At 41.5% G+C, this 24,841-nt stretch overlaps 2 protein-coding genes and 2 non-coding genes across 6 annotated transcripts; all 4 read left to right on the top strand.

The window, feature by feature from the left end:
- Window positions 1–410: 410 nt before the first annotated feature.
- LOC109632732 (uncharacterized) lies at window positions 411–8,034 on the top strand. 3 transcript variants are annotated; one of them, XM_069520367.1, is made up of 9 exons: window positions 411–429; window positions 805–938; window positions 1,516–1,629; window positions 1,870–2,052; window positions 2,348–2,613; window positions 2,754–3,641; window positions 4,091–4,136; window positions 4,331–5,403; window positions 5,978–6,171. In XM_069520367.1, the coding sequence occupies exons 3-9, from the start codon at window positions 1,582–1,584 to the stop codon at window positions 6,027–6,029; spliced, it is 2,556 nt and encodes an 851-aa protein (XP_069376468.1). In that variant the 5' UTR covers window positions 411–429; window positions 805–938; window positions 1,516–1,581; the 3' UTR covers window positions 6,030–6,171. The 3 variants fall into 3 exon arrangements, with proteins under 3 accessions (XP_069376468.1, XP_019947721.2, XP_019947722.2); XM_020092162.2 differs by having other exon boundaries at window positions 412–429; window positions 4,331–5,398; window positions 5,978–8,034; XM_020092163.2 differs by lacking the exon at window positions 411–429 and having other exon boundaries at window positions 922–945; window positions 4,331–5,398; window positions 5,978–8,034.
- Window positions 462–533, top strand: trnaq-cug (transfer RNA glutamine (anticodon CUG)). The gene has a single exon. It is a non-coding gene; the product is annotated as a tRNA-Gln (tRNA).
- Window positions 8,035–9,207: 1,173 nt separating the features above from the next.
- On the top strand, window positions 9,208–9,290 carry trnal-cag (transfer RNA leucine (anticodon CAG)). Its single transcript has one exon. It is a non-coding gene; the product is annotated as a tRNA-Leu (tRNA).
- A 603-nt stretch (window positions 9,291–9,893) lies between these two features.
- On the top strand, window positions 9,894–24,821 carry mapk11 (mitogen-activated protein kinase 11). Its single transcript, XM_069519302.1, has 13 exons — window positions 9,894–10,012; window positions 11,423–11,548; window positions 17,095–17,224; window positions 17,337–17,395; window positions 17,620–17,731; window positions 18,925–18,954; window positions 19,151–19,198; window positions 19,291–19,405; window positions 19,497–19,568; window positions 19,802–19,881; window positions 20,079–20,157; window positions 20,333–20,506; window positions 21,901–24,821. Exons 1-13 carry the CDS (start codon window positions 10,002–10,004, stop codon window positions 21,972–21,974), a joined length of 1,110 nt encoding a protein of 369 aa, XP_069375403.1. The 5' UTR covers window positions 9,894–10,001; the 3' UTR covers window positions 21,975–24,821.
- Window positions 24,822–24,841: the final 20 nt, after the last annotated feature.

Genomic DNA, 24,841 nt, shown 5'->3' on the forward strand with positions numbered 1-24,841 from the left:
TCAAGATCTAATGTGTGATTTAAGTGTTCCCTTAATTTTCTTGAGCAGTGTAGTTTGGAAACCTGACATAGTCTCCTGGTGAAAGAGTGTGTGCACCATTCAGTCAGGTAATGAACCCACAACTGCAACAACAATATACATGCAGTGGGAATGAGTTGCAAATGACATTGACATAATTAATGTCACAGGACAGGCACTGCCCAGAAGTGGGATTTGAACTCATGCCTTTAGGGTAGACTGCGACCTGAACACAGCTACTTCGACCTCTCTGCTGTACGAATTTAAAAGTGCAGAATGTGGCTTCCTTTAGTCTGACAGGTTAGATGAGGCAAAACAAAATAACTGTCTCAGCAACAGAATCCCTGCGGGGTTCCCCACGCTACACTTTATGTGTGAATGCAGCGTAACAGGTGTGTCAAGCTGAAGCAGGTAAGGCAAGTAGAAAGTTCACAGTGTACAGTGGTTCCATGGTGTAATGGTTAGCACTCTGGACTCTGAATCCAGTAATCCGAGTTCAAGTCTCGGTGGAACCTGATTTCGAGAGAATTCAAATGTTTAACTGTCCATCAACACATAATGGTATGTGATACTTCACTATTTGAATACGTACACATGTATCACATGTATCAGTAAAATCACTGAGGAACACAGGACCTGCTCAATGTCACAGAAGTTGTCACATTTATATATTGCAACACAAACCATGATGTTTACCACATTGTTGTTCAGAGCACCAGCATTGCATGATGTCAGGACTATATACTGATTTGCAGCGTTTGCATTAGCTCTGCTCTCTTCCTGCAGAGCTTCACCTGGCTGCAGTCAGGGAGGGTTGTTAAGGTGATGTGGTGACACCTGTGTAGGCCTCAACCAGGCTACAAATACAAGTCTGACTTCAGAGTCTCTTCTGCTCCCTCCTCGGCTCCACATCTCTCCAGGTTTGGGGTTTGTTTTTGGCATTTTTTCAGCAGCATGCCCAAGAGTGTAAATGATCTTCACCTTTTAGATTTATTTCCTGTTAAAATCACTTGGGTTTACCTGCCTTAGAGAAACAATGTCCCCGTACCAACTGGTATTAACATGTGTTTTTTGTGGGCAGCTCTAAGTTCAGTCGTCAACTCACTCATGTTGAATAGCGATTACATTTGGAGGTGGTCTGGGCCACGTGTGTCCACATTCTTTTAGCAGTATGACAGCAGATGTGATCCAGGGCCGCACATGAAGGACCTCCTACTCAATTGATGTCCACTGACCCGCTGCAGTTTCTCTATGAGAAACTGTGCCCATACGCTGATTTATTTTTTGTGGCCATTTCCAAAATATCAACACTGACCAGAGTGGGGGGAACTACTGCTACTCCATTGGATCAATGATTTTAAAACTGCAGTTTGAGCTGTGATGACATCAGCAGCATGAGGGTTTGATGCCTCTCAGCTGTCTTATGATGAATAAATAGCTGTTGTTGAAAATGTCCCTCTACCTCTGTGAATTGAATGTTTTTATTTGTGCTTACAGATCAGAGCAGGTTGTGCACCTTCTTAAAGAGAAGCTCCAGAGGTTTCCAAGGATGGTGCAAAGGCGATGATGTTGGTGTCCCACTTTGAGGCATCCATTTATGCTCCTGCTATGGTACTGTTTTGTTTTTGGACACCTGGCCTAAACATGTCACAGTTGTGTAATTTTCCATCAATAAGACTATACTGTGGTTCAGATTTTCACAATTTAGTTACTAGGCAGTCCTAGAAGAATATGTTTCCTGATTCCACAAGATACCTTATACTGTCATCCTCCTTATGATTGCAATTTGTGAATCTTTGTAGTTTTAAAGTGATCTCAAACGTGCCCCTCTCATCTACCACTGCCCCTCAGGCACTTCTTCGTTGTGCAGAGGATGTGACCCGCAGGTTAGCGGAGACCCTGCCATGGGATGGTCAGAGCAGGGAGCGCTTGCTCCTGGATCTGGAGAGGCTAAAGGTGGAGCTCCAGTCTGCCGTGCACTTCATTTTCAAAACCCACAGAACCGTTTCCAGCTACCATCACTACTTCAACAAGGCAAGTAGTCATGTGAAGTAGCTGAATAGATCAGTCGGTTGGCCAGCAATTTGAATCGTTGATCATTTTATGGCACATCTCATATCCACTTTAATGTACCATCTTACTGAAGAACACTTGAAGTTTACTCATATACACTAAAAGGCAAATCAAATATTGTTTAGATATCCCATATTCACAAATCTGTTTGCAGTAGAGGGCTTACCTTTGGAAGTTGAGGTGTCAGTTTATATATATATACACACACACACACACACACACACACACTATGAACCTGTTACTGTTCTTCTTACAGGCCAACAGCTGGTACAGTCTGCTCCTCTGTGAGAACATCCTTCAGGAGCTGCTGTCAGGAGTTGATGTAGCTGGTGTTCCTACAGAACAGCACAGGAGGGTGACCTGGGAAAAGAGGGAGAAAATCCCTGCATGGAGACACAAACTGTCGACTTTCCTAAAGAAGAATCCTCCACCAGATACAGAGGGGCTGGTTCACCTGGCTCGTCTGTCTAATGTCGTCCCAGGTGATGCAGTCCAGCAGGCGGGGAGGCAGATGTCTGAGCGGTGAGAGAATTTTCAGACTCTGTTTATCTGTAAGATGCCAAATTCTGTTCAATACAAAAAAGCTTCATCTGCACAAACTGTAGACATTTTGGATACTGTTACGTGACCAATGTGACATTCAATTATTTCTTATTCATCAGGTGCATGATCCTGAGGAACCTTCTAATTTCTTCAGGGCCTGTAAATGTGGGTCACCTCCAGCTGGCCCTACAGTGGCAATATGAGTTGTTGCGGAGCAGCCATGTAAATCATGCGGACAGTGCAAGGAACAGAACTACCATAGACTTTCAAGACAGCCTTTTAAAGTCCAACCTCACTAAATGTGAGAGTGGTAAAGAAACGGCACATCCTCTTGGAACAAGTCCTTTGCCGGAAGTTTCTGAGATGGTGTCAGCTGCTGGTAACTCCCTTAGTTCATTTGACTCTGGCTTTGATGGAGATGGGAGCAGCCGACCGGAGGCTTGGAGAGGGAGGGAGGAAGTGGAAGGTCTGCCTAGATTAGCTGTGATCAGGGACTGTTTGAGACCGGCCATCAGCAATCCTCAAATCCCTGGAGAGCACATCAACAGTGTTTCAGATCCTGTGGATCACAGAGCGGAAGCTGACAGCTCGGGGACGAGCATCCAAATCGTTACTGAACTAACTGAAGATTCCCCCAACTTAGAGATCAAAATGAAGCTCTCAGCTGCACTACCAAGTAATGTTTGGCTTGGTTCACCAGTAGAGGAGCTGGAAAACGTAGTAATTATAGCGCACAGACCCACAATGCAGAAGACTGATGCCTGCACCCACTCCAACTGTTCTCCTGTTCAACCCACAAATATGGAGGCATCCAGACCACAGAGCGGGGACTGGATACAACTTTCTCAGAGCAGTTTGGATGATCCTGAATTAAGTCCCATCCGAAACGTACTCTCCAGCACTATTACAGATGGAAGAGACGAGTCCACCTCCACCACAGAGGGGATTCCTAGTCTTCTCTGGGATTCTTACGATCTTTATGACCACAATCAGGATGCTGCGGATGGGTAATACTTTTATTTGTCTTCAATTGAGTCATTTAAATTTGAACCCTGTAAAAGGTTAAAATTGTAGCATGCACCTCAAGGCAACACACATGATAACACATGTTAAAAGACAGAGGCAAAAGCTATGTATAAGCATTTTGCTGTGTTAAAAAAAAACAGCAAAGCAGCAGTTGGTTTGATTCCTATAGATGAGGACAAGGCATTTGTTGGCAGTAATGCTATCTCAGACAACTAGTTTATGTGGAGCTGTGAGAAACTCTGCCAGCGTCAAAATAGATTGCGATAGAGCAGCTGACTTTAGCCTGCTATCTCTGATACAGTAGCATCCAGGTCCAACTCCCAGAACACAACAGTGAATAATCCAGTCTTCATTGGGGCTTTTCCTTAATTAACCTGTATCCCCAAAAAGCAATGTAATTGGCTAATGTTTCCACCTTTGTCTTTGGCAGGCACATCCATTGGCCACTGTGGAGCAGCGACGACCAGCTTGATGTGGTAGGTTAATCACAACTCAAATAGGAATGTAAACTATTAATGGAAATTATGCTTTGGGAGACTGCAAAGATGATAAACTAAGTTATATTGTCACACTCTGTGACTAGACAACAAATATCTACATTTGATACAACCAGTTTGAACCAGCAGAATTTGTTTATGATGCTTTATCTGCTCATGTGCTTTTTTTAAAGATGTCGTACAGTGGGTTAACTGAAGCTGATGTTTATGACCTTGAAGACGACCTCGATCTGGCAGAGTGTGAGAACCTCAAGGAAGCCAGAACAACTGGATCTGCAAGTGACACTAAGGTTTCTGGAGATGATGGACACTGCAGTGAAGCTTCAACAGAAGCAGCAGCATTTCACATGTGGCCAGACCTGCTGACGCAGCTAAGGCTAGTCCACATTCTGGACATGGAGGAGCATCTGAAGACCTATGACCTTCAATGCGGTAAAGAAACCCCCAACAAGGATCTCTGTGAGAGGCCTTCAGATAAATCATCAATTGTGAGCAAAGAGGGGGAGTTATCTTGGTTACAACTGGAAAAGGAAAAGAAGGAGGTGAAGCTTGAGAAGAGGTTAGACAAAGAGTGTGGAGTGAAGCATGGGGACAAAGTTGGAGAGGATTTGGTTCCTGCTGTCACAGAGGCTGCAGGCTCATGCTTTGGGGATGATCCATCTGGATGTAATAGAACTACCTTAGATAGTATCTTTGATTTAAAGCAACCTGCTGAAAAAACAAAAAACAAACTTCTGGGATGTGTCTATTGGAAAGATGTGGACAGATCTGGTGAAAATGCTACCATATGCAAACCCGAAGCCTCTTTAATCCCTGAACCGTGGCCAGATGATGGAGTGTTTGATCCTGGTGGAAAATCACCTCATCTTCCGATGCCAAGAACAGCTTCACTTGCTATGAACAACAACCTTAGAGAACATGAATGTCCTTGTTCTTCAGCAGCTCGAGATCCTGGTTTTGTGCAACTTGAACTACAAGATAAATCAATTAAATCTCAGCAAGAGAATGTGACTCCAGCCATCAGTTGCCACTTTATCGATGTGTCTGAAATAACCCCAGGAGGTGATGAGGGGACACCAGCAATGGAAATCTGGACTTCATCTCCTGAGTGCCCAGTTGAACAGTCAGCACCACAGCTGCCTTCTGACCAGTCTCTGGAGTTGGACCCTGGTGGAAGAGACGACCTGACTGAAAACTTGCACGATGGTGTTCTGGCCCAGTTTAACATCGACATGAGAGAGGTACAGTATGAACTGCATTACATGGAGGAGCCATTATTTAAAGGAGACTTATTATTCTTAAGTTCTGGTCCATAATTTTGATTTGGTTTATTCCTAAAACGTTTACATGCTCAAATGATAAGAAAACGCATCACTGCTGCAGCTCCTCTTTTCAGCCTCTGTCTGAAACACGAGGTTTTAGCTCCTGTCTCTTTAAGGCCCCTCCTCCAAACAAATCCCAGTCTGCTCTGATTGGCCAGCTGGTCTATTCTGTGATTGGTCAACTGCTTCCGGTGTGTAGGAAATTTCAGCCCTTACTCTCCCTTTACCTGGCTTTGTTAGTGGCGTGCCAGATTAGCCAGCGGTTTGATCCCAGTCTTCTCCATTCAGAATGTCAAAGTGTGCTTGGGCAAGACACTGATCTCCAAATTGCCCCTTCTCCTAAAGAAAAGTGCTTCACATAGATGCACTGTATGAATATGTGTGTGAACGTCAAACTGTCATCTACACTAGAAAAGATCTATATAAATACAGCCCATTTACTATAAATGGATTAATGAGCAGCAGCATTTTCCTTGATTTATTCTTACATTTTTGCAGATTTTGGATTTGTCCTTTGGTCTGGGAATTCTCTGCTGCCTGGCCTGCATAGGTCTGACAAGTCGGGGATTGGTCGCATCACCAGCGGGGGAGTGGTGGCGGCGAACCTTACCACCTCCATCAGGCAGGAAGAAACTGCTGAACCTAGCCTGCAAATCATTTTCAAGAAATGACCCCAAGACGGACTACTGTAAAGTCTGCCAGCCTGACTCCTGTGTAACGTACCACTTAAATTTTATTTATCTAATTCAGTGTCGTGGATTGTCTGAGCCAATATATAGTGGGGATCTTGACACCAGCAGGTTTTGTGGACCTTCTGTTTGCTTTATGCCTCAATCTTTTGAGATCCACCAATAATGGCAACAATAAAACATCTGTCTGTCATAAAATTAAGTCGATCTTTTTAACTGTCCTAACTACCTATTCTGTGTCTGTGTCCTGAGAGTTTAAGCTTTATTTATTTAAATTTTACTTACATATGTTTTTGTGATATGGAAAAGCAGAGATATTATAATATAAGCTACAAATAACTCAAATTTAAACTGCTTAATTTATGACCACAATAAATGTTCACTGCGCATGATGTAAGCCTTTCCAACCATTACTGAAGCTGCTGATAAGATCCTTCATGACAGACTGGGAAATGGGATTCTTGCCTCAGATCTATTGAATTATTTCTCATCAGTTTGTGCACAGCTGTCCTGCAGCTCTGTCTGCTGGAGCTGGGTGGTTTGTTAATGGTTGAACATCCTGTTGTTGATCTGATCATGGAAAACAGGAAAATATCTGTCACCAGCTGATAATAAGACACGTCCCACATGTGTCATTTTGACACTGGAAGCACAGACAGATTAGGTTTGTGGTTAAACGCCAAGCATCGAAGATCGACTTCAGTCAATGTCTGAAAACTTTGTGTCCAGAATGAGCAACTGAGGGACATGTGGAACTCTCTGTGCTCACTCCAAATATATATGTTAATTAATCGAATATAAAATTACTGTATTTATACAATTTGAAGTAAATTTGATATAACAATAATATTTTTCTGTTGGACATGGTGAAAGCTGTCTTCATTTTTCAAACTTTAATCATTGTAGCTGTTCATTTCCACCAGATTTTTTGAGTTTTATTATGACTTTTAAAAACATGTATTTTTATTGGAAGATATCACTTGTTTTTCTTAAAATGTTACGTTTAAGAAAAGTAATCCTCTTTTTTACGTGACCCTAATACTCAAATATCATGACTCAAGTTGAGGCAAAAGATCACTGTACAATTCGAACTGGAGAGGAGGGAAGGGAGGATTTGTCGGAGTTGAAGTTGTCTCAGTATTTCCAAATGTTGGTTCTCCACCTGAGTTTAGTTCTGGTTACTGATGGTTTGAATGTGGTTTGTTAGAAGTAAGTGATGAACGATGTGAAGCCCAGTGTTGGTCTGGTAATACCTTTTATTTCATCCTGAATAATCAGGTGATGTAAAATGCTACTGCTGCAGGTACGGTGTTTGTCTTTTGTCTCAAGTAGAGGTTTTCCTTCATATTTTGACTGCAGTGTCTTGAAACATTGGTTGTGTGGGATTTTTTTGCCACTTGTGCAGTAGTGTTTATTTTTCTGAAAGGTGTTAGAATGGTGCCAAAGCTGCTGGATTCATCTTGTTACCATGAATTCTGAAAAATCTTTGAAAATCATCCAACCCTGTGTCTTCATTCTTTTTCCTTTGCATGAAATTATTTGTTGCATGTAATGTTAGTTTGCACATTTTTGCGTGATTCCTTTGGCTGCATGTATTTTCTTCTATAAAGACATGGGGTTGACATGTGACCTAACGCTCAGGTATGTGGAGATCAATGAAATGTGACTGAACTCCAATGAGTCTTGCAACAGGGTAGAAATGAGCTGCTCAGGCTGCTTTTTACTGGCTGTAACAGGCTCTTTTTGCTTGTCTTGACTTTCTCCTCCAGTAAATATACTGCAACAATCTGGACTGACTCTTAGCAACTTTTCAGCTAAACCATGTTGTTTGTCATGAATGTTTTATATTAAATATTCTAATTATAATATTTTGTGTGGTCCCTTTTTGTTAATTTTCAATAGATGATACAACCTGAAACACATTTGATCATTTTCAGGTGAAATGGCCATTTTTTGAGGGTATAATTAAAGCTTGTTTGACCCAGACAGGTTTTAACAGGTGATATTATTGTGTCAGTGGTACTGTTATGAAATAGTAGTTTAAATTATTTTTCTAATTTTGGTTCACTGAGATATGAACATGACAATACAGCCACAGTGTCCTCAATGAGCAGTAATGGGAGATTTCCAGGAGCTGAGAAATGACGAGTCTTTCTAAAGCTGGACAGATTATACCAACCAAACATTAGATGTAGTTTCACCCTCACTTTTGGAGAATTTCTGGACAGCGGTAACTTCCAATATGACCTTTGACAAAAAGTGTGTTCATAATTTTCCACACAGAAAGTGCTATTACTGGGTTTTTTCCTTGAGCAAGATTGATTACCTTGGACCTGGCATACAGCAGACTGATTTCCCTGCTCACTGTCTTGTTATGCTGCAGTAAAAACGGAAGTTAAATGAAATGTTGATTTGTGAGCCTGGTTGCTGATAACCCACCTCAGTCAGAAACAACCTCCGGAAAGACCATGGATGTATGTAGTTCCATTTGTCCATAAGGCCAAACAGTCCTCATAAGAAGTCATTTTTCATTTTCGCCAGATCCATTTTTTATTTGGATCCGCACCAAATTACACACACTCATAAATAGCAATCAACTAAACATGTATGATTTTATTCGTCAAGATCAATGAATTATTCTCTGAGAAATCACCGCACCCTGATTCAGAGGAAACTACTCAATTAATTGAAGAGCATGACGTGGAGGACTACATCGAGGATATTACAGACGATCCCACAGTGTTGGACCTGTAACACTCTGTCCCGGAACCTCCGGGGATGGTCCTCCGGTGCCCGCCCCGGTGCTGGTGTCTGTGCTTCCCGATGACCACAGAGGAAGAAACGGTACCGCCCCCTCCACTCCGTCGGCAAGCCACGTGTATTCGCTCTCCCTATACTCACCCTCGCTGGAACATTTCTGTGTTGTGATTGGTCAAATGTTGGAAATGTTGGAGAGAGGAAGAATCCGTCATCGCGACGTAATGATGACGTAGTCGGCCCTTACGTACAAAAATCGCCAACATCTGCACGCTCGAACCAGTCAGGATGGCCGAGCGGTCTAAGGCGCTGCGTTCAGGTCGCAGTCTCCTCTGGAGGCGTGGGTTCGAATCCCACTTCTGACATAACTTTTTTTTTTTTCAGTAGAGTTTTTAGCTGTTACATTGGGCATGAAGCAGAAAAGCACCTGTGGAGGGTTTATGTGTCCACTGCAACAGATAATACAGGTTTTCTTATATTAATATGAAAGCTACAGGCCATCTCAGCTCGATTGTCAGTGGGTCCTAATTTAAGAAGTATAACTTCAAGAGTATAACGTGTACAACTTGGATTCAGTTGTACAGAATGAACTCACAACTACTGCAAGACTCCCGATCAAAAGACAGCAAGACATGCAGTGTTAATGAGTTGCAGCGAGCTTAATGCCTTCTTTTGTGAAAGTACATATGGACACAGACATATCAAAATGTCTTTTGCTGTCAGAAGTGGAATTCGAATCCACGCCTCCAGAGGAGAGTGCCACTTGAATGCTGTCCCTCCACTCTGTGCTCTGACGTCATAGATTTGATGATTTGAGAGACTATTCTATTAATATTTTTTGGATTTGAAACTCAACTAATGATGCAAGAGTTTGTCCAAGTGTTTGGTGTTTTGGTGACGAAACCGACACCTGTGATTGGTTCATTTGAAGGGCTTGCTGCTTCTGGATTGGACCAGTGGATGAGGGAAGACAATTGAAACCCCAGCTGAAAGCAACCATCTACTCAAGGACATCAGATCTAACGTGAGGTTTGGACACACTGGGCTGATGAGCACACTGAACATCATGAAGACACATGGTAAAAAGGTAAAAGCGACTCAATTTGCATTATGGGAATTATAAATTACTCCTGTTAAATATTAATTAAAAAGTCCTCAAGAGGTGACAATGACTTTTCACCTGACTTGTTATCAGGATGACGTCTACTATCTGCATGTGGATTTTTAAGAGAATTACTGAAGACATTTTTGAGAAACTTTAAGAGACGGTCAGCTCTGTTTTCATTGTGGCCCCTTCTGATTGAATATAGAATTTCTGCATTCGAATACTTTGAAATTGACACGTAGCTACTGGAGGTCCTCCTCAACATGAGTGAGGTGCACATTCTTTGTCATCTCACTTGCGTGAGCAGGTACAATCTCCTGTGTGGCCCATACGAGTTCAAGAGTGATACTGAACTTCAGAGCAGTGAAAAAGATTACCTGATTTTCAGCCAGAAAATTATTAAAGTATCAAGAATTCCAAACAGTGAAACATAATCTGTAAAAAGTTAACTGCACAGGAAAATGCTCAATTTATCAATTGTGGCAGCAGAGGGCGCTGTTGCTTAGCAACAAGGCCGTGGCTCAGCGGTAGAGCAGGTCGTAACCGGAAGGTTGGCGGTTCGATCCCCGCTGGCAACAGCAGCCCACCGCTCCAGTATATGTGTGTACATGGCATCTGTCAATCTGTGTTTCTATGCGTGTTTCGACAGGTTTTCAACTGGATGGGTTAAATGCGGAGAACAATTTCATGTATGCATGTAAAAGTGTTAAACGTGACAATAAAAGTATTTCTTCTTCTTTAACTTAACCTGAGGGAGACAGAGGATAGTTTGTCTAGTGGACTTTTAACATATCTCCAACTGTAACGATTATATTATGTCACACTATATTATATCACCTTACACCATATCATATATCATTCTATTATATTGCATGACATTATTATCATACAGTATATTGTATCATAAAACATGTCATATCATATATCATTCCATTTCTCACGATTATATTATATTACATTATAGTTGTGGGTTTTTTACATTATATCATAGTATATTATATAATACTACTATAATAATTACATTACATTATATTACGTAAAATTGTGTTATATTATGATATAATGATCGTTTAACAGTGTAGGAGGATAAAGGAGGTTATGGCAAAAAAAAAGGGGGGGGGTAGTGAGAGAGAGACAAAGTGAGAGACAGAGACAGAGAGAGAGAGAGAGAGACAGATGCAGAGAGAGAGAAGGGGGAGGTGAGAGAGAGACAGAGAGAGAGGGAGGCAGACTGTGAGTGGCTGGTGGTGTGAGCAGCAGCAGCTCGCATGTGTGAACAGAAGGCGGCCCGAGCCTCCTCCTCCGGTCTCATCTACCGTTTCTTCTCTTTTCCTCCCTTCATTTCCAACCACCGTCTCTTCTCCTGCTCGCTCTCCCCCTGCTTCCCTGCAGACGAGCCGGAGAAATGTCCGCCAGACCGGGCTTTTACCGGCAGGAGCTCAACAAGACCGTGTGGGAGGTTCCGGAGCGATACCAGAACCTGACGCCGGTGGGCTCCGGAGCCTATGGATCCGTGTGGTGAGTATGTGTGTGTGTGTGTGTGTGTGTGTGTGTGTGTGTGTGTGTGTGTTCGTGCGTGTGAGCGCGCAGGGGCGAGGCTGCAACATTTACTGAATACTGCCGGTGATGCATCAGCAGGGACATGTCAGGATGATCAGGCTGCTTGTGGGAACTGATGATGGGTTCGTTGTTGTCATTGTTGTTATTACTGGAGTATTACCAAGATATAACACACTGCCTCTGCAGCTGTCGTGTCAATAATTGAGGACAAACATGAAATAATAGTATTCATTCTATCATTTCCATGTTTTAATCTGCAGATGAATATACAATTCTGTATGCATGTTATTGTCAGACATAGAGAAACAAGCTCAGCCACAGCTCAGTCTGCTGCTCATACATTGGTACCAGGGGGATTATAGACTGAGAGCATAAGTACTGGAATTTCCCAAATACACCCCCTCACACACACACACTCTTGACTCTACACCCATTTCAAAATAACAAGCGACTCTGCAGAGGCTATGTGTACTGGGACTCTACAGATGCCTGCCACATCTGGAGAGGGAAAGCCCATACAGGAACAGCTGCTCTCATAATGCAATCCTGCAGTATATAGGCGAATGCATCATCATCATCAACATAGCATATACCTGCACACTCCTCACTATGCCTCCCACAGTCTGGATATCCATTTGTTCAACATTGCAATACGCAAAATGCTTTAATTTTGGACCGATCCATGCGAAATGGTGAGATCCCGTTGCCATAGCGATGGCAAGCACCTCCAGGAGTCAATAATAGTTAAGTTGTTAATAGCAGGCTGAGGGAATGAAGAGAAGACTGTTAAGTGCTTTCATGTGACTGATCCCCGAGGAATAATCGCAAAGGAGATGTTAAAGCTGCTTCGTAACCTTACACACTGACACCTCTGGAACTTCTCACAAAAAGCTTATAGAAAAGAAACAGCAGTGAAGTGTCATCCTGTGGAAATGACACCTTTTAAAGCTGATCTGATCCCTTGCACTCAAAGCTCAGCCTCAGGGCTGAAAGTCCCGACCAAGGTTCACGTCTTTGTTATGTTGTTTACATTGGATGTGGTTAGTCTTGGTTTTACATTGCAATGAAGGGAGCAGACTTCTGCATCTCATACATACACCCTGTAAAGAAACTGAATCTCATCGAGGAGTCACCACAATTTTCTCCATTCAAACAGAAAAACCATTACTCACCAAACTGACAAGCTGCCTTCAGACACACACCCAACTACAAACCAATCAATGTCAAGTATAAATAACTCACGTACTGTAGGTGACAAGTGTTTATCCTACAACATTCCTTAGTCCACTCCCTAAATTACAATTACTAACCAAGTCAAATGTAAACAATGTAACAAAGACAGAATAGCGAGAGAGTCCAGACCAAACCGGTTAGGCGAGAAAGTCTCAGGCACATGTCCACCTGTGAGCCATCATTTTCTGTCTTTGCTTCGTCTGTGTAGGAGAGGAATAGTCACAGCCCAACACAACACAAATTTCACTTTCGTATCCTCACTTTGTCAGACAGGTTTTGTGTCTCTCTTATCCCTGAGATATCATCAAGCGTTGTGTCTCATCACACACTCACATTCTAGTGAGAAACAATGATGTGGAGCTCATGTCCCAGCCTGTTTATCCAAACAACTCAAGGAGGTTTCACTGACTTCTTATCAGGTTGATTAAGATACGTTCTGAATTAGCAGGAGATGAGATGTGCTTCTCTGTCTCTGCTCCGCTTGGTGATTCAGGCTCCCACAGAGTAGTTTGTGCATATAAACATCAAGCTTATATTGCAGCTTTAATGAGCTCTGCTCAGAATAGCGCAGAGAGCAAGAGCGAAAAAGAGCTGGATCATGACTTCACTCTCAGCTGATTCAAGATAATATGCACATGGAGAACGGTAGTATTTTCAAAGCATGCATTCGTTGTTATGTGAAGCTATGTGAGCAACATACAGTCCATTACTCTTATCTGAAGTGGTTATTCACTGGTTTGAGAGCAGCGTCTCTGTTTGTGATGAAGTCTCAGTTGCAACATGCAGTATTTAGGGTCAGGGTTCGACTTCATCTCTCTTTTTGTGATCCATTATTTGTATTGATCGGTAAGAAAGTACAAGAGTTAACACGGTTTAACTATTTGCACCAGGGAATGTAAGTTCATGAAATCATGTGGAAAAATACAGACATCCTTAGTTTCAAGACAATTCTTCTACAATGTCCCAGGAAGTGATGGTTTAGAGTTTCACCAGAAGAGCATTTAAGGAAAATATGTTTTAAATTTTAAACCAGTCATTAGTTTATGATGTAATATTAATATTTCAATATATCAACTTAATTCCATTGGCTTGGTTTGTTTGGCCTAATGAGAAGAATATGAAAAAGCATGGACTTCACAGTATTTTTCAGGGCATCATATCTATAAACATCCCATAACGATAAATGGTGGAATGCCTATAGTTACTAGAACTCTTTTTTTAAATTATACACACAGACAAAAGGCATTCCTCCACACACCACCCAGCACTGCCCTTCATTGTTAATGTTGATCTCAAGCCATTGTCACTGACTTTCTCTTGACGAGACCCGGTTAGTAAATGGCTGGGGGGATGGGGGTGCAGAGTATGACATCTGTATGCGTGTGTTTTTTCGTTATGGGGGTTCGTCTCGTATAGACTTAGATGTGCAATAAACCACCTCTCATCATTTATCTCAAATAGCTACTCTCAGCGAACCCTCTTGAGACTGCAGGCCTGAGGTCAAGGATCCGGCCAGCTTCTATAATCCATTATAGCTGGAGCTGGAGAACCCATACCCGCCTCACCCGTGGGAGAAGGGGAGCCGACAGACATAGACACAGAGTTTAGAAAGAGAAGAGTACAGTAGGTGTAAGAGGGGAAATTGACGAGCGACGATGGAGGGATTTCAGACAAGCAAACCACAGACACAAGAGATCATAAATACAAAGCCTGTTTAATAATTTAGCATGCAGTGCCTCTGGAATTTTGATAAGTCATGAGAAGAAGAAAAGTTTTGCAGACATAACCCTGTCAGCTCTCTTGACTAATCCACACTCATTGTCCCCTCAACACATTGAATATTCTCTTTTCTGCTTTTGTTCCATCAGGCGGAAACTGGGCCAGTTTTGGTTCCAGTCGAAACTTAACATCAACAGAGGAAATGCACTAAGCTGCTTTCATCTCGTGTCTGCATGTGTAACATCTGCTCACTAATACAGAAATGTTTTTGCCAAAATTGCGAATATCTGCTTGGTTTTCTCCTGTCAGACGTTATGTCGCTGCTTGTCAGATTGTTGATTGGAAATTGAGAAATTGGCCATTAAACGAGATCGGGCTTCTGATTTGTTGCTGAGGGTGATTGGATGGATGGACGAGCGTTTGACAGCAGCGCAGCTCAACAGACAGTTGCATGTGGGCTATCATGTTAGTTTTGGGGAGATAAAGTGCTTAAAGGAACTGAATCTTATCGATTAGTCAGTTTATTGATTAATCCAATCAAGTCATTTTAAAGCTAAATATGTATTGGTATGCCGTTAGATTGTGATTAGCACCTCCAGGGGTTGTGATTTCAAACCTGCCTGTTTTTTTGTTAGTAAGATTACGCAATAATTACGCAAAACATTGCCACAGAACTTGGAAGGAAGGATGTAGTATGGGTCAAGAAAGATTAATACGGATCCAGGAATTGTTTATGACTTTCTTCAACATTGTGAAATCGGGTGTTTTTTGGACATTCTGTTCATTTCTCCAAGGGTTATGTGTGAATATTGATTTAAATAATTTAGTTGTAGATTTAAATGTGGCGTCTATAGGGACGTAGGCTTTTTCAACTGCTGTATGGTAACAAATAGGGCTCGAAACCTGTAACTGCTACTAATGTATATCTGAGAAACACAATGTGGCCTTAACTATGAGCTGTGTTTCAATTCAAATCGTATAGAAAAGGGTAACTGGTGTATTTCAATGCAGATTTGGGCTACCAGGTGAATGAGCTGCTGGTTGTCATTTAGTCTGAATATACTACTGTTTTTAAATAACTACCAAGGTCAGAAAATCTACATAAAAGCAGTTGTTATTCGTGGATAAACTGTGAATCCTTAGCTTAAGAAAATACTGAGACAAAAGAAATCAATGCCTTGGCTCAGCTGTGTGTGAGCAGCGCAGTCAGACCCATGTATGGAAGATGGCAGGGAGGAAGGTATGTGTGAGGCCTGTTTGATGTCAGCGACAGAGGAAACTGGCTGCTGTCCTGGCCGAAGCCCTGCGGGGACATCCGGACTGGCGGCAGAGGGATTTCAGAGCCACATGGATGCACTCAAGTGCTGCTCGAGTGTAGTTTACTCAAGCATGTGAGCATCGCAGGTCACCATGAAATGATACACATTTGGCTGAATTGCACTCACGGCTGCACACTCCACATCATGTTTTCTGTTTCAGAATTTGCTGTTTCCACAGGTCAGATTGTGGTTTCCCCTCATTACTGAGAAATTCCTGTGATGTACAACACAAAAAAGGGATTTTCCTTCATAAGAAATCAATAGCAATTTATTATAATCTAATTATTATTATAATAATAACAACATAATGTTACTATTCGAATAATAATTTGAATAAAAAGGGTTTTATACCACACAGTGACACAGTTCTAAATGTTTTCACTGTTCATTCATTCATTCTGATTTAAAAGTCCACTTTTTTCTATTTAGCGTTCCACTTCTTGCTTCATGCTCTGTTCCTCTTGTGATCTATGACATTTCTCAATTCTCTCACACGTTTCCTTCCTGTTTGTCTGTTCCGCTCTCTGATGGCTGTATTATTATTAGTACTCCTGCATGTAAGGGCTGAAAAGATACCAGCACCACAAAGGCAGCGAGCAGCGCTTGATATGTGGAGTGGTATTTACATTTCAAAAAGAGGCAGATGAAATGAACTGCCGAACTTTAACAATTTCTGACATCCTCACGTCTCTTCTTCCACCACATCCTCTTTCACTCTCTCACTCTCTCTCTTAGCAGCTCCCTCTGTCAGTCTCTTTGTGCCTCTCTCACATTTATCACCAGCTGATATCAGGTTTGAAGCACTAGATAGATTTTTGATAGGTATAGTATATGTCATAAACCCTGCCTTCTCCATGTTAGTGGATGAGGCATTGGACAAACTAAAAAGTCGAAGTGCACATTAAATACATTTTCCTCAAAGTTGGTTTCCGTCATTTTAGGTCATTCTTATCACATTGAAGTTTGCGAGTGTTAATTGTTCTGCTAAGTTTGGTTTAATTAGTTATTTGATGCTAAAAGAAAGTTGGGTGAAACATTGTTGAAGCAATAATTAAATCACATGTTCTGGAACACAAGCAATATGGTTTTAATAAAAAAGAATAACCTCACCTTCGGAAAGTTCCTAGTTGTCAAGTCACTTCCATAATGTCAGTGGATACAGTAAATAATAGTACATGTATGTCGATGTACACTCAGAACAGTTTTTAATATTTATTTCTCTCTTCTCTCCAGTTCGGCGTATGATGTGGTCTTAAGGCAGAAGGTTGCGGTGAAGAAACTGTCCAGGCCGTTTCAGTCTCTGATCCACAGCCGCCGCTCATACCGGGAACTCAGGCTGCTCAAGCACATGAAACACGAGAATGTTAGTGCTCCTTATAAAAATATCCTGAGACAGACAGACACAGTCCTCTGCGTGGTTCTACTCTACTATTGATCCGCTCTGTTTGTCTCTGTCTCGGTCTCCTTCTCTGCAGGTAATCGGGCTGCTGGACGTCTTCACACCTGCAGCAACATTAGAAGACTTCAATGAGCTGTAAGTCTTCTTCATCACCTGATGTTTACTAGAAGCTAAACAACTTTCCACCAGAAATGCAGTGATCCTGTTGTTAGAGGGCACGGTGATGGTGATGGAGGCGATTCCTGGGGAATTAGAGGCTTGTAGAGATGTCAGACAGTTGCCATGGCAATGCACATGTTCTCTCCTCTAACTGAAACACCTCCCCCTCCCCATTTACTCACACTCTCTCCTTCTCTCAGCTACCTGGTGACTAATCTGATGGGCGCAGACCTCAATAACATCGTTAAATTTCAGCGGCTGTCAGACGAGCACGTGCAGTTCTTAATTTATCAGCTCCTCCGCGGCCTCAAGGTAATTGACTGCTTCATGATACACATGCTGTATGTCATACTAAATGTAACAGTACACAGTACACAGTTAGTATGCAGATACTACACCTTTCAGTTCCCAGTTGTTTTGTCTGATTTACCTCGGCAGCCCTATCAGATATTCTTTTCATAAACATCACCATAATAACCCAGACATGTTCATTTGAACTAAATTTGAACTTGATTAAAACTGATTGCAAATTAATTACGGTGTTACAGGAAATTTTCATATAATTATGTTGTCAGTGTTTCAGAACTTGAGGTGGCAGAAATACATAAATTGATTGAGGTTAATGATTTCAACCATGTATCTACTTTTAGCCTGTATTTCAGTGTATATATATATAAAAAAAATTGGAGAAGTAGTAGTAGTAGTAATAGTAGTAGTAATATTATGGGAATAAATTCGTAATTGGGAGAGGAGTATCAGCCTGTGGCCCGAATCATAATGAAGAATGTGGAGCATCTTGTTAACTTCTAATCTTGTATAGTTCTTTACAAATAATGAAATACTTAACCTTTTGGCTCACCAGCACCACTTTGTCATAAGTACCAATCAAACAATGAGATTGGTTCAGGGTCCAGAAGAGTGATACTCTGGCTACCGTTCTCCTTGCTGCTTATTTCCTAAAGAAATCTTTCTTCTTTCCATATTCTCATAATATTTTGACTTTATTCTCAATTATGACTTTAATTGTGTAATTTTATGACTTTATTATTGTAAGATTGTGACATTATTCCTGAAACCTCTGAATTAGTTTTCTTAAATATGACCCTATTACTTTTCCACTATTTGTTGAGCAACATTTATTTCTCGTCCCCTGGCAACATAAACACCCTTTTGAGAAGGAGAACCCTGATGGGAATCCACCATGGGTCACTACCCGTGCTTGGTGTGAATACAGCCTGTCAGCAATCTGTCTGTCAGAATTTAGAAACCAGACTCTCTGCTGCACAAATAAAATGGAAAATGCATCATGTTATTCTTAAATTGTAAAGTATAAGTCTAGTGGAAATGATTGGCTGCTCCGTCCTCCCTGTGACCATGAGACAGGGACAAAAGCAGACTTCCCTTAGGCAGGAGCTAATATGGTGAACTGGACTGTTGATGCCTGTCTCCCCTTATGTCCTCTTTCCACCCTGTCCTCCTGCCCCACCCGCCTGCCTGACGAACAGTACATCCATTCAGCGGGATTGATCCACAGAGTGAGTGCCTCCCTCTTTGCTCTTCCTGTCTGAGAGATTGTTGCAGTGTACCTGATTTAAAATGAAGAATCTCTTCTAGCCTTCTAACGTGCAGCTTCCTCTGTACATGAATCTTTCAGCCACACACTCGTTAGAATACATCTTTATTCTAATCATGCTTCGCTCCTCCTTTGTCTGATTTACAATCTTTTTTCAGGACCTCAAGCCAAGTAATGTGGCAGTAAATGAGGACTGTGAGCTGAGGGTAAGACTGACCTTCAGCCTTAATGTGCAAATATTTCACTCACCTCCACAGTGGGACCCCCATCCCTTAAACAATATATACCTCTTCTACAGATTCTTGATTTTGGATTGGCCAGACAGACAGACGACGAGATGACGGGGTACGTAGCGACCCGCTGGTATCGAGCGCCAGAGATCATGCTGAACTGGATGCACTACAATCAGAATGGTAAGATTCCATCAAGCCCAATCTTTTTAATATTTAAAGACAAAAATTATAAACCAGCGGAATGATTCAACATCTGGTGTTTCTGTTCCAGTTGATATCTGGTCAGTGGGATGCATCATGGGAGAGCTCCTGAAGGGAAAAGTCCTTTTTCCTGGCACTGACTGTATCCTTTATCGGCACGGCGTAGTGTCAACCTTGCATAACCTCTTTAAATGCCCTGTGGATGCAGAGTTCTTTTGGATTTGCATCACCACCCCAGGCCATTCTGAAGGGGAAGTGCCTCAACGGAGACAACTGGGGGATGAATAGAGACAGTTAATAACAGGATGAGCCGGATCTTGTAGCTTGATGACTATTTACAAAATCTTGATGACCCTTGACCCCTCCCTCTCTTAGATATTGACCAGCTGAAGCGAATCATGGAGGTGGTCGGGACTCCGACACCTGACCTGTTAAAGAAGATCTGCTCTGAACACGTAAGTCAGGACAGAATGAAAAGAAGGGTGATTGGAAACACTGGTTAAACAAGAGTGTGAAGAAGAAGGCATTACGCAAAGACTGTAGTCTCCTCTGAGAAGGCTGTTGAGTAAATAGTCAATATGTCTGAGTGTTGGGGTGATTGATCGCTGACATCAGATGATGCACATTGTCATTGTCTGGTCTCTATTTACAGGCTCAGAAGTACATCCAGTCTCTGCCCTTCATGCCCCAGCAGGACCTGGAAAAGATCTTTAGAGGAGCAAATCCACTAGGTGGGTGCTGCTCCACAGATTGGATTATCCAACTCTTAAATCCAATTGCAAGGTTTATTACAGAGACTATTAAAGCTCGAGTTGCTCACTCCACATTATAAATGAGGAATTCAGTTACGCAGGTTTGGCCTCAGCCCTCTGTCACCAGTCTGCCCTGTGTCTGTCTCTCTGTTAGCTGTCGATCTAATGAAGCGTATGCTGGTTCTGGACTGTGACGGGAGGATCTCGGCCAGCGAGGCTCTGTCACACCCGTACTTCTCCCAGTACCATGACCCAGACGACGAGCCAGAGGCGCCGCTTTACGATCAAACACTGGAGAGCAAAGACCGAACTCTAGAGGAATGGAAAGGTAACATTTGATTTGGAAGTTTCACAATAAATCAGAGGTTACCAATAAGCAGACAATGGTCCAGATCTGGACCTATAACCAATAAATCATTGAGAATTGTCAAATTTTGCTTCTCTATTTTAACTGATTCCGCTTTTCTAGCCTTTTCGGCAATGGTTTAGCAGCCAGGGGAAGACTCATAGACCGATGGTATGCATTGTAAATCACCACTCAGCCAATCAAATCTGTGAATTCTGATTTCAGAACAGTTAGACAGATGAGAGGAGGACGCATCAAAAGTTATATGTGAGTCAGGGAAAATTAAAAAAAAAAATGCTTTTACTTGCTGTATTCTAAGAAAAAGAGTAAACAGCAAAAACAATTATTTTCACCAAACAAAGAATATAAGAGGAGAAGAGAGAAAGAGAAGAGCAGGTGTTCAAGCTGCTAAATTGGGAAGATGTTGAGATTGAAAATAAGTTAACTACTAAGAGAAAAAGTGAAACTTAATAAAAATAAAAATCTAAAATCAAGCGCTTTGTTTTAAGATGCAATTTAAATTTAAAAAAGCTTTCTGTTGTGTATTTATTTATGAGAAAAGAAAATGTATTTCTTATTTGAGGAATTTGTTCACATTATGCTTAACAGTCAGTTGTTGACACACAGACACTGATTATATTTCGACTGAATCTTCTGTAAACTAAATAAATATTATGATGTTCTTGACCTTTACTTGAGGCAGTTATCTCTATCTGGAGGAGATGGTTTAAAATTGACCTTTGATTGTAAAACGCAGCAGGTTCCACTGAAGTACTTGATAGACAAGACTTAGAACTATGATGTGAATGGAGCATATTCACAGGATTTCCAAATGTGCAGCTGTTGTCTACTTCTCCTTGTCTTTTTCGATTTAATGCTCTCACTTCCTTTTATAAACATTTTAGGTGGGGCTGAGTTAGATTCACATCAGCTTGACGCCACAGAGCTAAAGTGAACTTGAAGCTGCAGAGTGCTTCACCTTGGGGATTTTGCAATGTTGAGTTTAAGCTGACTTTACCACTGATGTAATGTGGCAGTAAAAATATTCAGCAATGTCCTTTGCAACATAACAAATATGATTCAGTTCAGCAGGGAGCCTTATGGTTTGTGTATTTCCCCAGAGGTGATGTGAGTCATGGTGGATCATTTTGCATCTTAATTTTGAGTTTCTTTGATAGTCTTGTATACCAAGCTGAATAAGCACAATTATAATAGCACTGAATACATTTTGCACCAGAACTACGTTGGTTTCACATTAAAGTAGCCTGCATCTTTATGCCAAAGGTGCATGGTAATACTTTTGCATTTTAAATTGAATATTTCTATCTCCTACCATTCCTAATTTCACCTTGATTCTTTCACGTGCATGTGTGTAGAATTGGTATTCGAAGAGGTGAGCAGCTTCAAAGCATCCGGCAGCAAAACTGACAGCCTTCAGGTGGAGCAGTAAACCTCCCCCTGCTCTGCCTCTACCTGGATTGGAGCCGTGTACTCGGTGGGTAAGAGAAAAAGGACTGTGGCAAAAAAAACTCCCCCCTGCTCAGTGTGACTGTGTTTGATTGCCCTTGAGTGTGTTTGAGCAGCGGGGAAGGACAGTCTTCACAGGATCAGACGACACACATTAAAATTTACCGGAGGCATTTAAGGACAAGGAAGGATCTCTTCAGTTCAGAAAGTTGACTTCTCTTATGTTTCCACTGGACGAGCGCAAAATAAGGAACAGCTCGACTAGACTACAACAGGGACCACTGAGGACGCAAGGGTTCATACGAGGGGTTGACTTTAAGGAACTGAGTTGTTTTTACAAACGGAAAGAAGGCTATTGAAGGACGAAAGAAGAAACGCACACTAGGCACTAGGATTTCCAAAGCAAAGACTGAGAAAAAACAAACTCCCTCTGGTCCCATATCATGACAAGTACATGTATGAAATCCATGTTTAAACGCTTTCAGCAGTGTCACGTCATATCACAGAACAGCTTCAGCCTGCATACTACTGCATGATTTATGTGCATTTTATTATTACAGAATATTACCGGTACTGTACTATAACCATTAAGACTGTGTATTGCATCTGCTACACTGGCATTAAACCAGTATGAGGGTCAGAGAGAGGCATTACCAGTGAGGTGTCCAACTTTCAACTTTTACTTTCAACCCGGTCAAAGACGCAAACAAAGCGCTGCTGTTCTTCCCCCGATGACACTCATCCTCTTCTGCTCACAGACAAGTGAACACCAACTGTGCGATTAATTAGCAAGGTCATCAATATATGCCAAAGCTGGAATGGAGTGACTGTTGCTGCAGGTCTGTGTTTACAGTGTGACCTCGCCTCGCCTCACTTGTTGGGCCGAGGCGCCGTGCCGTCAGGTTTCCATCGTTCTCCACCGTGTCTTTCACAGCCATGGGTTGAGTTTACAGTAATTACGATTACAGGCCTTTTGTAAACTGTGAGAAACAGTGTCCAGAATGTGTGTAGCAGAGCTGGAGAAAAAATATATCAAAACGTGTAGCTCCGTCCAAGAAATGACTCAACAACTGCTCTGAGGATTCACAGAAAGTAGCCAGGGAGCTCTTTAGTGATGCTTCATGTCTCCTCAACCTCCTTTGAGTTTTCACGATGCCTGAGTATTATGACGATTGTACACATCCATTATTGACCATAGTATTAAATCATCTGGCTGTGTTCTCATTTGTGGGTATGTCAATGTAGCTGCAGTTCAGAGCCTTTTGCAACATTGAGCGACTTCCCCACTGACACTGAGTCATTCATGTCGCAACAAACTGTTTTAGAGTTTTAGTTTGACGCACGATTAGCTGAGGTAGAAATAATCTGATGAAGTGTTAAACCACAAAGCACAGTGATGGTAGCTAACCAGTGAAGGTCAGTAGAAAATGTCAAGAGGAAACGAGAAGTCTAACCCAACTTTTCTGTGTCATAGTTAAATGCATCAAACTACATCCTGTAATTTAACTGTCAGCTGCTATTTAGTGCAGCACCACAATGGCTTACTAAGCATGGAAGACACAAAATGTCCTCTGAGGTTAAAGCAGATCGAGATATGGGATAAGCAACAGGACAAGATGTCAAGTTGAAGCTTCATTAACTGAAGCCAGCTGACATTTCCAGAGCTGAAAGGGCCATAAATCAGGATCAGGAATAAATCTGATATATTATTATATTGTATCCGGATGCTCCAGATGTTCTTAAAGCTACACTGTGCAGTTCTCAGACAAGTTGGATATAGACATTTGTCAAAAGTTGCTCTTTAGGTTCGTGAAAAGATTTTATTTCTACTTGGAATCTGCTGTTAGGGATATGTGAACAAACAGGTTAGTAACATTGAGTTTGCAATAACAAAGTATTACTCTGACATGTGTGCAATGTTTTTAGCGTCCTTTCAACAAAAATTTGCGCAAAGCAGAGTAAACCCCATTTATTCATTAGTCAGATTAATGGTTTGAATGAGTGAGTCATCTGCTGAACGACAAAAGTAAAAAATGACAGGTACTGTGGGACCATTTATGATAAATGGAATTTAAGCACATTCAGTCTAAAATAGTAGTAAATATATATGTTACGCTCATTATCATTCTCAACTTCTGCAGATATATATTCTTAAACTTAATCTAAACAGACTCAATGATTTGCTAGATTTGTTTAACTGACCTTTTAATGCCAAGTAGCATTAGAAGTCTTATTTAATGTGTATTTGTTGTTGCTTTATTGTCATGTGAGGAAAAAATGTGATGCTGTGGTTCAACCCAATTCGATTATTTCTACCTGGAAAATATAAATACAGCTGCAAAATTGTTTTACTGCTTTGGCATAATTTTAAAGAAACACAAGAGAGACATTCTTAAGTATTTTTCCTTAGTGGGTCACACTGGAGGTGCACATGTAGCCTTTTGTGCGAGTTGTCCGTCAACACTGGAAGCGAAATGTTGAATTTACAGTCCAAATGAATTGAAGCTGTCTTAGTCGAAGCGTGTTAGAACTCTGAATGTTCAAGCGTTACGTGCTTACGTGTTGTACATGTGATGGATTTGAATAGCAAACTGCAAACCGAATGTATATGTATACTGTATGTATGTGTGTGTGTTACAACTTCCAAGTGTCTTTTGAATACGTGTTGGCATGTGATTCCGCTGTAGCCATAAGTTTTCACCAAACTGAATGTGCGCTCTCAGATTTTTAAAACATTTCGGATGATTTTCTCATTCATCATTAACGGGTAACGTCACTTGGCAAGTCTTGGCTTCAACAGAATAAACATCATAATTTCTGTTTGTCAGTATATTGTTGTTTTTTAGTTCT

Source organism: Paralichthys olivaceus, chromosome 23, assembly GCF_024713975.1.
Source record: "Paralichthys olivaceus isolate ysfri-2021 chromosome 23, ASM2471397v2, whole genome shotgun sequence".
Lineage (NCBI taxonomy): Eukaryota > Metazoa > Chordata > Actinopteri > Pleuronectiformes > Paralichthyidae > Paralichthys > Paralichthys olivaceus.

Excerpts from the sequence above, each read along its gene's own strand:
- LOC109632732 (XM_020092162.2), top strand. The coding sequence starts at position 1,582 with ATGATGTTGGTGTCCCACTTTGAGGCATCCATTTATGCTCCTGCTATG. Across the intron at positions 2,053-2,347 it reads ACCATCACTACTTCAACAAG|GCCAACAGCTGGTACAGTCT; the intron begins GCAAGTAGTCAT and ends TTCTTCTTACAG. Across the intron at positions 5,399-5,977 it reads TTAACATCGACATGAGAGAG|ATTTTGGATTTGTCCTTTGG; the intron begins GTACAGTATGAA and ends ACATTTTTGCAG.
- mapk11 (XM_069519302.1), top strand. Across the intron at positions 19,406-19,496 it reads GATGCACTACAATCAGAATG|TTGATATCTGGTCAGTGGGA; the intron begins GTAAGATTCCAT and ends TTTCTGTTCCAG. Across the intron at positions 19,569-19,801 it reads CCTTTTTCCTGGCACTGACT|ATATTGACCAGCTGAAGCGA; the intron begins GTATCCTTTATC and ends TCCCTCTCTTAG.